This window comes from Arvicanthis niloticus, chromosome X, assembly GCF_011762505.2.
Source record: "Arvicanthis niloticus isolate mArvNil1 chromosome X, mArvNil1.pat.X, whole genome shotgun sequence".
Taxonomy (NCBI): domain Eukaryota; kingdom Metazoa; phylum Chordata; class Mammalia; order Rodentia; family Muridae; genus Arvicanthis; species Arvicanthis niloticus.
Window position 1 is genome coordinate 102,613,815 of NC_047679.1, and position 17,230 is coordinate 102,631,044.

Below are 17,230 nucleotides of genomic sequence, written 5' to 3' on the forward strand. Positions count from 1 at the left end.
TCTAATAATGACAAGACACACACTTCTTGTCCACAGTGTCCCTGAATGATCAAAATGGTTACCTTGTTTTCTCTTATTCTTTACAAAAAATAGAATAAACTAGGGGAGAAATATAGGACCAGAGGTGAGGAGAGAAGAGGATGGGGTATGACTAAATGAGGTACTATAATATATCTGTATAAAAATGTCATAATGAAACTATTATTTTGCTCACTAACTTAAGATATTAATGAAAAAGAATAGAATGGAGTTGACATAAGGGCTCACTTCCATAGTAAGGGGGAGAGCAAGGCAGCTCTAATAACTTATGTATTTTTGTAATAGTCATGTGTATCTTTATAGGTAAGTGTTCCATACATTAGACTTTGATCTGGTTACAAATTATGATACTTGTAGATAGTTCTCAGAACAAGAGATCAAAACATTAAGATTTTCAATTACAACAGTATTGGAAAATTAAAAGTATGATGAAACACAGGCTAGTTACTTAGTCTCAGAGTGTCTCCTATTAACTACACGAAGGAAGAAACAGTAACTATACAGTACAGCAATCTTGTGAAGAACTTACAAAATGATCAAATTTTGTAGCTTCAGTAACAGAATGAATACATTTCACATGTTCTCTGTTATGATGTACTGAGAAAACATCTTTTAGTTCTTTAAGCAGGCACTAATTAAATACCTCACATTACTTATTCATTCCAGATTCTTTTTTTAAATTTATTTTGTTATCTTTAAGTACACTGTAGCTGTCTTCAGACACCCCATCTCATTATAGATGGTTGTGAGCCACCATATGGTTGCTGGGATTTGAACACAGAACCTCCAGAAGAACAGTCAGTGCTCTTAACTGCTGAGCCATCTCTCCAGCCCTCATTCCAGATTCTTAACAGCAAAGATACTGAAACACTGAGATGCTTCCTTTTCATATGACTATATCATATTAAGTGATACGTACAACAACATTCACATAACAGATTCCTGTATGTAACCTTTTCATAATGTAAAACTTATGAATAATAAAATCAATCTAATAAGCCTTTCCTCACTACTTCTATTAAAAAGGTACTAAGGAAAATAATCTACCAGCTAATAAGTATTTAAAACCAAGTCAAATATTTTAGATGTCATATGGGATTCATAACAAAACCTGTTTGTTTTTCCATACAGCTAGTGTTGTCTAAGATTAAAAATGCAATCACCAAACAATAGAGAAAAGTATGTATGTGCTCATATGAGTTTCTAAATATTCTTTTGTATTCTGTTTTATAACTAGGAAGAAATTGTGAATTCTTTTCAGCTTGAAAGCACTGAGTTGAGCAAAATTTTCATGGGAGTACATACAAAATGGAAAATTTAAAAGCAAAATATTACTAAACTGAAATTAGTAAGATGTAACTTTTCCTTTTAAAAAGATGTTTGTTGAATTTGAGGGTGGGGAGATGGCAGTGGGGGGGGGTAGGTGGGGGCACATCCTCATAGAAGCAGGAGGAGGGGGGATGGGATAGGAGGTTCCTGGGTGGTGGGGGAAACGGGGAAAGGGAATAAAATCTGAAATGTAAATATAATATCCAATAAAAAGGGAAAAAAGATGTTTGTTTATTATCTTTCGTTGTATGAGTCTGTATGTGGGTATGTGCATATAAGGGATGGTGTCTGTGGAAGCTAGCATTGTCGGACCCCTAGAGTATTTCAAGGTGACAGAGATAATTCAATAGTCCCTACTCTTCCAGAGGACCAGTCTGATTCCCAACCACCTGTAACAACAGCTCCAAGGAATCCTACAAACTCTTCTGCTCTCCTCTGGCACACGCACTTGCACAAACCCCTGCCACTCCCACATATATACAGGTAATTTTTTAAAAGACAGTTTAAAACTGAGACATCAAACCAGACTGAAAGACTTTTTCAAAAAATACCTATATGATAAAGGCCTTAGAATAATATATAAAGACATATAAAAAGATAGTCATATCAAAAATGGACAAGATATGAACAAACACTTCACTAAAAATAATTATAAGTAGCAAATAAATACATGAAAAGATATTCAACATCATTGACCAATAGTATAGCAAAAATGGAACCACAATAAGATACCATAACTCATTAGGATGCCAAAAATTTAAGTATTACAATACCATGTGTCAGTGAGGGTGTACAGCATCTAAAAGTCTCAAATAATTGTTCTCAAAAATGTAAAATACTATCAACATTGTCAACACTGTCAGTTTTTGTAATTTCTTTCTTTCTTTCTTTCTTTCTTTCTTCTTTTCTTTCTCTGTTTTAAGAAAGTGTTTCACTATGTAAGCTTGGCTGGCCTGACCACAAACTCATATAGAGCTCTGACTGCATCTGCCTCCTGAGTCCTGGGCTTTAAAGTATGCACCACATCCTCCAACAATTTTGCAGTTATACTTACTTACTTCACTAATCAATCCCACTTCTGGCAACACAAAAACATGCCTCCCAAAAGTATAGCTATTCACAGAAATAACCTAAATATCCATCACCTGGTAAATATATCAATGACTCTGTTTCCATATAATGTGATATTATTACTCAGTAAAAGGACTACTAACACATGCAATAACTTGAATGACATGAGAGCATAGAAAAAGCAAAACTATAGTGACAGAAAGGAGCAACACAGAAAGGAAAGTGACATAAGTGGCAGAAGGTGTGATGAAAGTAGTCTACCAATGATGAAAGTGACAGCATGTGTGATGAAAATAGTCTACCAATTATTTGTGCTGATTATGGCAATGGGAATAAACTACATAGACACATATAACAACAGATGGATAGATAAGATAGACAGACAGAGACAGACAGACAATTTATCAGAAGTTGAAAATTAAACATCTAAGGCTGGAGATGTTTAATCTATCAGATGAACATTCTATGTCACAGATTTTTAAATAGTTCACAATGTTTACAAATCAGGTAACGGCATTGCTGGTACTATTCAATTTCGTGGTTTAGGTGGTAGACAAATGGGTGTTTAATTTTTAAAAGGTATATTTTTAAAAGGTATATTCACAATTTATATATTTTTCTATCATAAAATAATTTCAATAAAAATTTTACTTAAAAAGAAAAATGAGCTGGTAAATAGCTCCACAGTAGAGCACATACTTAAAACACACAAAGCCCCAAGCTCAATCCTTATCCCCTACAATAAGTAAAAAATACAATAATAGGCCTTGAGTAGTTTGAAGTTGGAAAGCCTCCAAACAATTAATACTAATGACTCAAAACTGCATTAAAGAAAATCCATAGAAGACAGGTAAGGGGAAAAAAGAGTAAGTGGAAGTGCAAGTTACAATGGAAATCAACCGAAGAGTTTCCTAAGGGAGGTATTTGAATCGTATACCTAACTTTGGAGTTTTAACACATATACATAATCACCACTGGGACACAATGTGCTTTCCATAAAGTGAGTTTACTCAACACAACTTTCCTTAACTCATGTTTACTATTTTTGTTCCTAGAAATACTCATGAAAACAAGTATTCATAACATTTCATTTCAAATTTTAATTTTCTACTAGGAAGAAAAACCTTACTGACCTCCTTCATAAATGACTTGCCTATGCGCACGACTTTTGCAAATAAAATGGGATCATGTGAGAGGTGAGGACCAAGGTAACAGAACATATTGAATACATCCCTCCTCAAATCTTCAAAGCTCTCTACTTGCTTCGGTGCTCTCTTGTTTTGCAAAGCACTAACGGGAGAGCCTTTAGCACCTTTAGGAACACCAACTCTATTTAAAAAAAAAAAGCAAGATTTAGAAATGTATGCACTATATAGTCTCCAGTGCTATTCATCACTCACTTTATTACAATAAATAATTCTCAGCTGGCAAAACACAAAAATAAAGTCAGAAAGCATGAAAGCAAAACTCAGAAAGACAATGGTTCAAACTAGCAACTTAAATAAAGGAACTCTTGGTATAGATCTCAAGTAACATTTAACACAAGTTTAAGTTAAGCCTGCACAGCACAGAAACTGTGGTTATAGGAATGGAGAATAATAAAGCATGGACATCAGTTGTATGACAAGATGAAATCAAACATGTCTCAATCTGGGATTTACCTATACTGAGTATGAAGAAGTAGTAGTAGGCAAGCTAACTGTCCAATCCAAGTTGTCCTACTGAAAAGGACAGCATGCCCATAGTTTTCCCAAGTAGAGCAGGGGTCTTACTTTAACTCTCAGGGCTCAATCTCTGAGAAGAGGTCTGCACTGTCTACACCCCAGGTCACAATGAAAGCAGCAGCTACATACAAGTCAAGAAGGTTGTAGCTTTTGAAACAGGCTCTAATCTATGAGGCTGAAGCCAGAGTTGCTGCCAACACTGCTCCAAAGCTCCCTACAAATAGGCTGATGTCAATAGGACTAGCTGACACATTCAGGATAATAAAAGAAATTATACTAGTAATTTTCTGAATAGTATCCTGTCAGAATGGTAATGTTTTCAGTCAGAACCATTAACACCAGAATAGAAAACTGTTTCCCTAAAGCTAATTTTAAAAAGGGAAACTTTCTGCCTCTCAAGAAGAAAAGGCAAAATCAGAAGAAAGGTATTTTCATTCTCAATAATACAAACAGGCTCCAGAAACTTAACCTGGAGTTTTCATATTACATTGCAGCACACATTCTAGAACACTGAGAAATAAGGAAAGAAGTCATGCACACATATCCTGTGAAAAGTTATGTTTTGAGAAAATATAGTAACAGATGCTAGACTTAAAGAGAAAAGATAGTAATACACCGATCTTTTAGTAATCTGAAACTATTTGTATCTTAATGCTTAGTGTAGAATAACAAACCTTCGGTATAGAGGCTCAACAGTTATGTGAATGAGCTTGCAAATAGCAAGAGCTATTAGTTTGTGTGAAGCTGCATAGTATGGAGGCATCTGATCCATGATGTTCTGTGCATGCTGCCAATCACCAATCTTTAACAAAGCTTCCAACAAACCAAGTTTTTGGTTGTCAGGTGGCTAAAAATGAACAAATATAACAATGATATTTGGAATACAGATATTTCTCTTTAAAACTTAATATTATAATAATGTACAACAAAAAAGTTGGGAAATTTAACAATAATTGCCTGAATTTTCAGTGACTTGAAAAAAATATGATCTTTGGGGCATTTTTTGTTTCGTTGTTATTGTTGTTTTATTTTCCCATTTAGAACATACATATACATAACAATTTATAAATTTGAAATTTAGTTGGACTTAATGCTTACCATGCAAGAGACATTAGAATTCATTCATCTTTGAGAATCCCTTTAGGATTTCAAGAATATTATATAAACAGAAAAATAAAATCAGTATTTTCTAAGTTTTTTAAATTTTGAGATTTACAAGAAAAAAAAGAGCAGTTTTCTTTGTGAAGGTACAATTCATATTTAAGTCCAAATGAGTATTACCCAAATCAAATTTTATATAATCAAAATTAAGAAAACATACTCCATAAGGTGACTAACCATGAGAAATTAAACTTCATGATTCTAAACAAACAAAATTTTTACTGTCCTGAGTGATGTACCTTCTCTACTTTCTCATCATCTTTGTCCTTTTCTTTGTCTCGTTCATCAAGTTTTTCAGAAGATAGAACCACCATTGTGAGTTTTCTTACAATTTGCTTAGCTTCCACAATTTCCCGTTTGTATTCATCCATAATACAATTATCAGCTGGAAGGAGCTAAAAATAGATCATTAAAATTTTTTAAGTTAATACAAGCAGCTTGCACATATAAAAAGCAGACTATTGTTCAATTATTGTCCAATAATTTTAAAAGGTTAGTACTTGAGTTTTACATATATTTTAAAGTCACATAGCAATAAATATTTTATATATTTGGTATTTTAAAAGTTCTAAATTCACACTACAGAGTTGTTTACCAGTGAATTTATAAATATGCCTAAAATATATACCTATTCCATTGAAAATACCAAAAGCAGGGGTTCTCTGCAGAAGAGCAAAAGTTTTTTGACCTCCAATACCACCAAAACAAAAGGTATATATTTTGCCTTTAAAACTTGAAACTAAACAAAGTACTACATATATGTAGGGTAGATTTGAATATTCTAATTTTCAATTACAAAAAATATTAATAGCTTGGTACCTCATAATAAGTCACAAGCTAGTTTCTAGATCAATATAGAAAAAAGTCAACTCCATTGTTGGGGGCTGATTGTCTCAAATCTAGCTACGTTGTACATATGGAGGACTGTTACTATAAGCATTTCATAATAATAAACCTGACACAATAGGAAAGTTTCAACCCCTGTAAAATTCATAATTTATTTCAATAGCAAAGGCTAATATAAACAACCAGTAAACATTAGAGGTGAAATCTTAAAATACTGTACAGCAATGTTTACCTAGAAGTTTCTAGACAATTCCCTATTTCCTACAAGTTACATATAAAATAAAAAAGCCTAAAACAACATTGACCTTTCTCCCCATGAGCTAAGCACTGGCAATGATTAAAAAGAGATATATATCCAATCTTGAAACCTGTAAGGGTAACTAAGAGGAATTTACCTTCTATTGTTGATCAAAGAAGAAAATCTACTCTATTTTTAATTTAGAAAAGCAATAATGTCTTATGGCTTCAAAAACAAAAGCTGGAAGTCTAAAGCCAACACTGAAGTGCTATATAATTGCCTACCTCTCTTCCTCACCCCTGGGATGCATAAGAAATACTTTTAACAAAGCACTTGACTTACATGCACATAAAGATCATCTAGATCAATAAGATTAAATTGCAGAAGGACTGCAGCAACTCTGTACAAAGACGAGGGTGTCTCACCACTTGGTTCCTAAAAGAAGAATAATTCCTTAAGGTACAGAGTAAAATTAAAATCTTTTCTCTACCAATCATCAATAAAAATTAAGTAATACACTTCAATATCTTCATTATAAAATCAAACATGTGAACAGGGGGCAAAGACTTTTGCCAGTATCCCAAAACATCGTCAGATGAGTACAAGAAAACAGTTGAGATTAAGCATCTTTTACAATGCATATGAATATTCAAGTAAAAGCTGAGACTTGAACAAAATGTGACATTTAAACTGCATAACATCATTTTCATTTCTGTTTACAGAGCTATTATTGTGGTTGTTTTATTGTTTGGGTTTTTTTTTTTTTAAATACTGGCTTTTCAACTAGTTCTCAGTGGCCATGCAATACAGATAGACAACATTGACAAATATCCAAGTATATACTCCATACTTTTATGTCTTGAATTTTAAGCTAAGAATGCCTACTTACACCCATACTTCCTCTTCAAAACAGTTAAGTAAATAAGCATTTAAAGCACAAAATGCCAAACTTAATTCCAGATTAAACTATGAGGGTCTATATATCTAGGAAAACACACTGAAACTAATCTTTAAATGTCTACTGTTAATAGAATAACTAGAAATAACAAGCCAAATGTAAATAAAATGCAAACACTGACAACACAGTAAGTTTTTTTCCCCCGTAACACTGAAATAAAACGTCTGTAAATACATACAGGTAGCCACACTTGGGATGTATAATATGACCATAACCAAACTAATTTGTGTTGTTTTAAAAAGATACTGCTTTGTTGTATTTTTTACAATAGATAAATCTTCAACTTAACAATAGTTTCTTGATTCTAAACATTTGCATATAAATGGTTATTTTGTATCAAAATATTTTCAATAAAAACAAATAATCGTCCAAGTTTGGTAACAAAACAAACTCACAAGGCTTACTGAACTTATAATCTGTCCCTCATCTCAAATACAACAAAACATTAAGTGAATTGGGTCTAATAGACACATGTGGAAAACTCCACCTAACAATACCAATATATTCTTCTTAATGCTCCTGGAACAGTCTCCAACATAGACCATATATTTAGAATTTAGACCACAGAACATCTTGAATTGCAAAATATCTTGTGATCACATGGAGTGGTATTTGATTATAGCTACAGTGATGGACAGTAGTGTGAACTTTCTTCACATCAGTTATGTAAATTGAGGTTACAAGACTAGTAAATGTGGTTCTAGTGTCTTCAAGTCATTAATGTACTAAAACCTCCCAAGTACTTGGATTACAAGTCAGGCCTATTATTTCCAGCATGTCTAGTTAATTTGATCATTGATAAGAACAGGGTACACAACAGGTGAATAATTATCACAGGATAAATTTCATATTAGTCTAGTCTATTGGCAATAGCTGGTTAAAGAGCAAATTTACAAAAGCATACTTAACTTCTAATCTCTTCTGAGATTCCTGATAGAATATATTATGACCACTCGCACTGTTCCTTTAATCCTATTCTAAACAATTCATCTCAAGAAGTTTCATACTCTCTGGTCAAACATAAACTGTTCCCTCTGCTTCATAAATTTAGAAGCTATGCTGCTTAGCTGATTTGTGTTTATAAGTATTATAAACTATATAAAAATATTACATGGACTCTTGGTCTTAGAGGCCATCAATTATCATTTCATAACAATTTCTGACCTGAATTCTACCCTCTCTGCTGTTGATATGGGCACCAGAACTTTCTCTCCCATGTGCAAATATAATATCTGCTTCTATATTGTTATTTTCAAATTATTTGTACCTTTGAATATTGTTTTCTTTTACCTAGTGTAATACTGGATCATGTTTTTTTATTTGTTTTTTGCTTGGTTGGTTTTGAGTGCACTCTACCAAAACTTGACTTTTAATTAAAGAGGTCGATTTTACAGTTAAAAGAATTAATATTAAGGACAGGTTTCTGGGCATTCTGCTATATGATTTTTGCTCCTCATTCCCTACATCACTAGCTGCTTTTGTCTGTGTGCCATTTGGATTTCTTTCTTGTCCTTTTCTGTTTCTTAGTGAGTACTTTGGGCATTACAATTAACATTTTATACTTAGGAAAAGTTACTTTGATTTAATTAAGAGCTTAGCTCCAACAGAATAAAACTGTCTTATACCTATACATCCATGTCGTTCCCTTTAAGTGGTTTTGTCATATGTGAGTTATAAAAAGAGGGACTTAACATTTTCAGGTAGTGGTTGGAGAGAACAGGAACATTAGGGAAGAGCCCAATGCACATGCTGCCTACACATTACTAAGAGCCCACACCCAAGGGTACATCTCCTAAACAAGACTTGGTTGACACAGCTTTCCTTACTTTCCCTCACATGACCACAAGTTATTTAAAATCTCTGACAATTCTTCCCTTCCCTTCAGCAGCCATAAGACTACACACTCTCACAATAACTAGACAGCTTTGGCGGAAATATTGTCACACTGAACAGTATAGAGGTATTTCTTACAAGAACAAGTTGTTTCTACCATTTAAGTAATTCTTATACTTTAAAAAGTCCAAACATATATATTATATATTTTAAAATAAACAAAAAGTATTATTCAAATGTCGTGAACACTCCCAGATATATACTGGTTATATCACTAACAGTATGTTCATATAAAACTACTTTTAATCCTAAAACTAACAATTAACTTGATGTTATTCAGAATGTCATCAATCTTTACTGTGACTTAATCTTTAAGTATTAATCATGGACCAAGTTAAATTTTCTCTACCTTTCCATTTCAGCCATTGGTTTTTCGATGCCTTTAAAACCTGATAAGATACTTTGACCTATTTCCCATACTAATGAATGGAGTCTCAAGCTTCTGGTAGGGAACTGAGAAGCAGCTGTGGCTAATGTTTTAATAAAAGCTAATACTACCAGAAATGACTTTTCAGTACTTAGGCACCTCCATCGAATCTTTTAGAAAATAACAGTAGCAATAATGAGAAATTTAAACAGAATTAACCAAAGAAATAGAGTATCTTCAGCTACTATACTGATTTAATAGGACATAATGTAAAATATGCTTGAAGTACTTGAAATCCTAAAAACATTCTAATACCCTCCATATACACAATCAAATCCTAAAGTAACATGTAGCCAAAGGCCTATGGCAATCTAATATGCATCTCTCTATCTACAGACAGTTTTCTGCAACTCTTTTTCTCAAGTTACAAAAACAGGCAAGTAAAAACTGGCTAGTTCTTCGATCAGTTATATATTCCCATACCACCAATCTTTAGTCTCACAGTTTATTTCTGCATAAAAAAATTTCAACACGTCTTTACTCATCCAAGTATTACTAGAGCCCATCTCATCTCTTGAGGCAAAATTTAATTCTGCTTTTCTCTAGAGAGTCTCATCAAATCATTTATACTGTTAATATAGCACTCATCACAACATATCATTAACTTTTCATTTCTCTATCTCATCAGAATGTTTGAGCTGAAACTAGCAAATAATACAATGGAAATAAAAATAAAACAAACTATACATACAAAATTATGACACTGATCTACACACACACACACACACACACATATATATATATACATTTTTACCTGGTAAAACTTGAATTTGAATCCAAGAATATGACACAGTGTTTGTGGTTCACACATACTCATATAAGATTCTAATAAAGATATAAAGAAGTCATCATGTTCTGGCCTGCATTCAAACACTTCTAAAATGACATCCAAAACTCTATTGGGATCCAGATTAAAGCATCCTGGAACAGAAGAGTTACATATAAGTTCAAAAGTAATTATATCATCACTGGTAAAGTCATCAATAATGATAATATATGGCAAAAATAAAAATATTTTAATAAATTATTTTCAAAATTTGTATCCCCTCCTTTGGAGGAAAATCTTCTCAAGAACATTTTTTAAAGCTATATATTTTATAGATGAAAATAGAAATAACCAGAGAAATAAGGTATCTTTAGTTTCTGTAGTAGTTTAAAGAAGTCACACTGAAGGGTTGAAACATTTTAACTTTAGATTTCTATATAACAGTAAAACTCTAAACAATCAGCAAGCTTCAATACCCAAAGTTACTGTTTTTCAAATGATGGCTGTGATGGAACTTAGGCACTCTTGTGTTTAAGCATCATGAAAGACTTTTGTTTATCCTAGCTCTCAACTACCAGTTAAATTAAGCAATTGAGAAATAGAGATGAAGAGGGAGGGCGGGGTGGGGAGGAGAGATCTTTATGCCTTTGGAGAAAGAGAGAATCATTCTGGAATCCAATATAAATAGAAAGCCATGAACTTGCTCCTCCATTTAACTTGTACATAGCTATCCAATCCACTAAGTGCCATGACCTTGAGAGACACTATTAAGACACAATGTACTGAAAGTAACTGACACAATGTACTGAAAGTAACTGGAGTTTATCCAAAGATGGACAGATAGTATATTACAGCAAATGCAACCAGATACAAGCAAGAAATATGATTAAGTTTATAATGATTGTTGTAAAAATGAAGCCAAACTGATTTATTTATTCAATTATGTATGAGTACACTCTTGCTGTCTTCAGACACACCAGAAGAGGGCATTGGATCCCATTACAGATGGTTGTGAGCCACCAAGTAGTTCCTGGAAATTGAACTCAGGACCTCTAGAGAAGCAGTCATTCTTAACCACTGAAACATCTCTCTCTAGCCCCCAAACTGAAATTCTTAACATGGAAATAAAAGACCAAAGTAATAATGTAACAAATACTAGGACAGATGCCCATGTGTAAATTTAGAAAAATTAAACAAAATTACAGATTCAATAATCATGTTGATGGTAGGATAGACCTTACAAGACAGAGGAAATCGTGTTTTTAATTTAAAAATAACAAATAGAAAGAATTCCTTTTTAAAGGGTTAATAAAAAGACTGTAGACACAGTTTAATAGAAAGAATGCCTAATTAAATTAGGTCTTAAGTTCAACCTCTAGAAATGAAAACACATGAAGATACACTAACACATGCACATACTTCTCCAAAAATACAAAAAAAGAAACAAGCTAATAAATCTACAGTAGACAATTTTTCAGAAATATTACTTATAAAAATAAAAAAATAATAAAGCACATCTTGAAGCGAGAATCACAGGATCAACTTTCAGAAAATATACTTAAAATCATGATTATCCTGAAAAAAATGTAAAAGGTATACTTGAGGACACTAATAACTATCTTCTTTTGCATAGTACGGGGTGGAAACTTCAAAGTCATAGTCAACTGCAGATGTCTCTGATGTCCAGTCTTGATATGGGGGGTTGTGACTAGTCTTCTTGTATCTTATCATGCCATATTTAGTTGATACCACTGGAAGCCTGCTCTTTTCTGAAGGGAAACAAATGAGAAGTGGACCTGAGAGTGAGGGGAGGTGGGGGGGGGGTGCTGGGAGGACTGGAGGGAGGGGAGGCTCCAGTTGGGATGTATTATATGAAATAATGGATGGAGGGAGAGAGGGAGGGAAGGAGGAGGGGAAGGATGGATGGATGGATGGATGGATGGATGGATGGATGGATGGATGGATATGGGAAGCATTATATGAAAAAATGAACAAATAAAAGGAAGAAAAAAAACTGCCTAGGATGGTGTTGCATATACCTTTAATCCTATCACTTGGAAGGAAGAGGCAGATGGATCTCTCTCTGAGTTCAAGGCCAGCCTGGTCTACAGAGCTAGATCCAGGATAGTCAGGGCTACACAGAGAAAAACCATCATCATCATTATTAATTTTGTTGTAGTAGTAGTAGTATTGTTGGTGGTGGTGGCTGTAGTACTGCGACTATAATAAGAAAAGGTTTAAGGGACAGAAAAAGCCAACTGGTTCTCCTTTCAAAGAGATTTTCTTTAAAAAACTGATATAGTGATAATATGAATCTGAAGTGAATAAATTTTATATTCAGATTATACCAAGCACTTTCAAAATATGTAGACAAAGGAGTTGAATGTCCTCAAAGGAGTTGAATGTCCTCAAATCTTTCAAAGAATTGTTTGACTTGACATTTAATTTTCTTTTTAGTATTTCTCTGGTCACATTACAAGCAACTAAAAGAACCGATGTGATTGGAAGAGAAAAGATTCTCATCCTACTTTTCCATACCAAATCTTTAAATTAGATACCAGTGAATGAAACTGTGGTAAGAAATCAGATTAAAAACAGCTTCTGGGTGACCCAGGTAAAGAGATAAGACAGTGTAAATAGAGTATACTGCTCCAAAGCAAAAAAGTAGAAAAGCTTTGGAAATTCAATGGCTCTCACTAAACAGGTACAAACTGTCAAGGAAAAAAAAAAAAAAAAAAAAAAAAAAAAACAGGTAACACATTGAAAGGAAGCCAAGTCAGACACACACAGATACAGCTACATGGTTCCCTAGTAAGGTTAGGGAAAACAGAAGCCCCATTCAAAGGGTAAGGTAGACCACTCTTCTCAAAAGAGACTGGCAGGCCTACTTTGGGACAAACCCACAGGCCTCAAAAGCCTCAAATCCAGATGCAGATTCTGAAGAAAGTGATTCCTCCACAAAATAGCAGATTCCTCCACAGCAACAGGCAAAAGTGATTCCTTCACAGCAATAGACAGAAGTCTCATTTTGACAGCTTATGACTCAGAGTGCAGTGACCCAGCATCATCTTCAGAATTTATCTTTTGCTATACTGGGTATACTGGGTGCCTGAAAACAGGGGACCACAAGTATGGGAATGCAAACTCTAGGTGCCACAAAACTAGAGCAATAAACAACCAAGGCAGGTATCATTGTTTGGTTGCTTCCTTTTGTTTTGTTTCCCCTAACAGAAATATGTCAGTTAAACTACACCATAGATCAAGTGGACGTAACAGATATCTGCAGAATATTCTATCAAATACATAATACACATTCTTATAAGTGATCAATGAAGCCTACTAGATATACAACATAAAATCAGTCTTCATACACACAAAAGAACTGAAGTAAGTTCTTTTATCAGATCATAGTGGAACAAAAACAAGCACCTGATAGCAAAAGAAATTACACAAATCATAAATACTTGGAAATGAACAATACACTCTTGAATAACTAAAATGTGTCACTGAAGAAATCAGAAAGAAAAATTAAAAGTTCAATAAAAAATTCAAACCGAAAAGTGAAAGCACAACTTATCAGAAGCTATGAGATATAGCTCAGGAAGTTTTAAGAGAAAAGATTATAACTATGAAGATTTACATTTTTTAAATCCGTGAGCTTTCAAATAAATATCCTTATGGTACTGTGGAGAGCTTTTGGGGCTGCATGACATGAATCTGACATTGGCCAAGGACAAGGAAATGGGCTTTAGACAGGAATCTGACTTTGGGCAATGACAAGGAAGTAAGTTGAGGCAGGAATCTAATTTTAGGCTAAAACAGAGAAGTAAGTTCAGTCAGGAATCTAAGTCATAGGGTAAAACAAAGAAGTAGGCTTCAGGCATGAATATGACTTTGGACTAGGACAGGTAAGTAGGCTCATATACTTTTGGGGATGACGAGCCCTTAGAAAGGGTGATCATGGGACTTTATTGGCTTGTTTGTTCCTTGACTGTTTGCATCTATTGTGTTGCTGGTTCCTCAACCTAAAACTGACCTTAATACTTGCATGTAATTAAAATGGTTTAAAAGGAAATTGGGAAAAAAAAATAAACCTGTCTCAGCCGTCAGCCTCAGAACTGGCTAGGGTCATGCTATAATACTGTCTAATCGTCTTTTTTCTTTTAATCCTCCTGCACTGGAGGACCTGTTGACTGACTGAGCTAGCTTGGTCATGATACACTGCTAATATCATAGGAAAAAAAAAACAAGAACAAGACAACCACCAAAACATAGTCGGTGGAAAAAAAACCTAAAAATGAAGGCAGAAATTAGTCAAATTGAGACTAAATGAATACAAAATCAACAAAACAAAAAAATGGTGTTTGGAAATGACAATGATTAACATGCTAACAAAACAAACCAAAGAAAGAAAAGACCCAGATCAGTAAAATAAAAAGGGAAATTTTACAACAGATTCCAATAAAATTCTGATGAGCATTAAGGAATACTCTCATAAATTATATGTAACAATGGAAAATATAAAAGGAAAAATCCTAAACACATAAGATATAACAGCCATCAAAATTAAATCAAAAAGATATTGTTTATATATTTATTTATATATATTTATTATTGTATATAATTTAAATAAATTAACAGCAATGAGCTTGAAACAAAAAGCACCTCCCAAAAAAAACGAAAAGCCCACAACTGAAAAGAATGACTCCCAAATGTTACCAATCATTTCAGGAAATGCTAATACTGAAACTGTTCCACAAAACCAAAAGGGAAGAAAAGATATCAAACTCATATATCATATATCAACATGGAGAAGAATGTAAACCCACATGTCTCTCTCCTCCTCTGCAAAAATAATTCCAATGGATCAATAACCTTAATGTAAGACCTGAAACTTGAAACACTAGAGGAAAATACTTCGTGATTTAGGCATAAACAAGGACTTTCTGTCTAGAAAATTGTCCATTTCATTCAAATTTTCCAATTTTGTAGTAGGATCTGATGATTTTTTTAATTTCCTTGGTTTCTGTTGTTATGTCTCCCTTTTCATTTCTGATTCTGTTAATCTGGATACTGTCTCTGTGCCCTCTGGTTAGTCTGGCTAAGGGTTTATCTATCTTGCTGATTTTCTCAAAGAACCAATACCCAATACCCAAGATTACCAATACCAAATACCCAAGATTAAATTCACAGACCACATGAAGCTCAAGAAGAAGGAAGATCAAAGTGTGGGTGCTTCTGTCCTTCTTAGAAGGGGGAACAAAATACTCACGGGAGGAAATACGAAGACAAAGTATGGAACAGAGACTGAAGGAGGGCCCCTCCGGAGACTGCCCCACCTGGGGATCCATCCCATATACAGTCACCCAACACAGACACTTGCGGATGCCAAGAAGTGTTTGCTGACAGGAGCCTGATATAGCCTGATATACTCTCCTGAGAGGCTCTGCCAGAGCCTGGCAAATATAGAGGCTGATGCTTGCAGCCAACAATAGGACTGCGTACAGGTCCCCAATGGAGGAGTTAGAGAAAGAACTGAAGGAGCTGAAGGGGTTTAGAACCCCATAGGAAGAACAATAATATCAACCAATCAGACCCTACCCACCCCAGAGCTCACAGGGACTAAACCATCAACCAAAGAGTACACATGGAGGGTCCCAGGGCTCCAGCCACATATGTAGCACAGAATGGCCTTGTTGGGCATCAATGGGAGGAGAGGCCCTTGGTCCTGTAAATACTTAATGCCCCAGTGTAGGGGAATGCCAGAGCAAGGAGGCAGGAATGGGTGGGTGGGTGAAAACCCTCATAGAAGCAGAGGGGGGGTGATTAGGGGGTTTCAGGGGGGGGACCTGGAAATGGGATACAATTGAAATATAAATAAAGAAAATAGCCAATAAAAAAGATTCTGAAGAGCTCCTGAGATAAACACAGAATATTATGATTCATTAAATAGAAAACTAATGTTTAGGGGGGTTAAAAAACCTCAATATAAAAAAGATAAAGAACTTTCCCTACATTCATATTTGTGATACTTATATGATATATATCATAAGCTATGTGTATATATGTCACATATGGAAATATATGATATATATTACAACATACATTTATACATATAAATTTGCATATAAACCTTTATGTAGTGTTTATATGTAATAACATAAAATGTATATGCAATATATAGAGATATTATACATTCCATAATTATAAATGTATTATTTATGAATAACATGCTTGTTATAACACTTCATTTTGTTTGTCCATTTGACATAATGTATAAATACTGGCAAGGAATTCTTAATGAGAAACTGTCTAGCATAAGTTGGCCTGTGGATATGATTGGTAGAGTTTCTTAATTTGGTTAAGTGAGTTTGGACAACTTACTCTAAATATGGCCTACACCATTTCATAGGCTTGGCTATGGAAGAAATGAATAGGTGGGAGTAGGCTGAGCATTAGTATGCATTAAATCACCGCTCTCTATTCTTGACTGTGGATGTACTGTGACTAGCTGCTTCATGTTCCTGTGCTTTTGATTTCATCGAAGTGATCAGCCATTAACCTAGAACTGTAACCCAAATAAACCATTCACTTAAGAAAAAACAAGGACTTTCTGTAAAGAACTCCAATAGCACAGAAAATGATGTCTAGAATCGACAGATGGAATTACATGAAATTTAAAAGATTCTGCACATCAAATTAAATAATTACCATAGTGAAAAGACAGTCTACAGAAATAGGGAACAGGAGTTGGAAACTTTGCCAACTACATATCAAA

At 34.1% G+C, this 17,230-nt stretch overlaps 1 protein-coding gene across 3 annotated transcripts in view; it reads right to left on the reverse strand.

Moving 5' to 3' along the window:
• Positions 1 to 17,230, reverse strand: part of Thoc2 (THO complex subunit 2) — a 108,967-nt gene that overhangs the window by 52,074 nt on the left and 39,663 nt on the right. For all 3 annotated transcript variants that reach the window (XM_076918504.1, XM_076918503.1, XM_076918505.1), the window contains 5 exons: positions 10,441 to 10,607; positions 6,751 to 6,843; positions 5,564 to 5,719; positions 4,838 to 5,010; positions 3,573 to 3,768 (listed from right to left, as the gene is read on the reverse strand). In XM_076918504.1, coding sequence (XP_076774619.1) covers positions 3,573 to 3,768; positions 4,838 to 5,010; positions 5,564 to 5,719; positions 6,751 to 6,843; positions 10,441 to 10,607 — 785 coding nt within the window. The remainder of the gene's footprint in view (positions 1 to 3,572; positions 3,769 to 4,837; positions 5,011 to 5,563; positions 5,720 to 6,750; positions 6,844 to 10,440; positions 10,608 to 17,230) is intronic.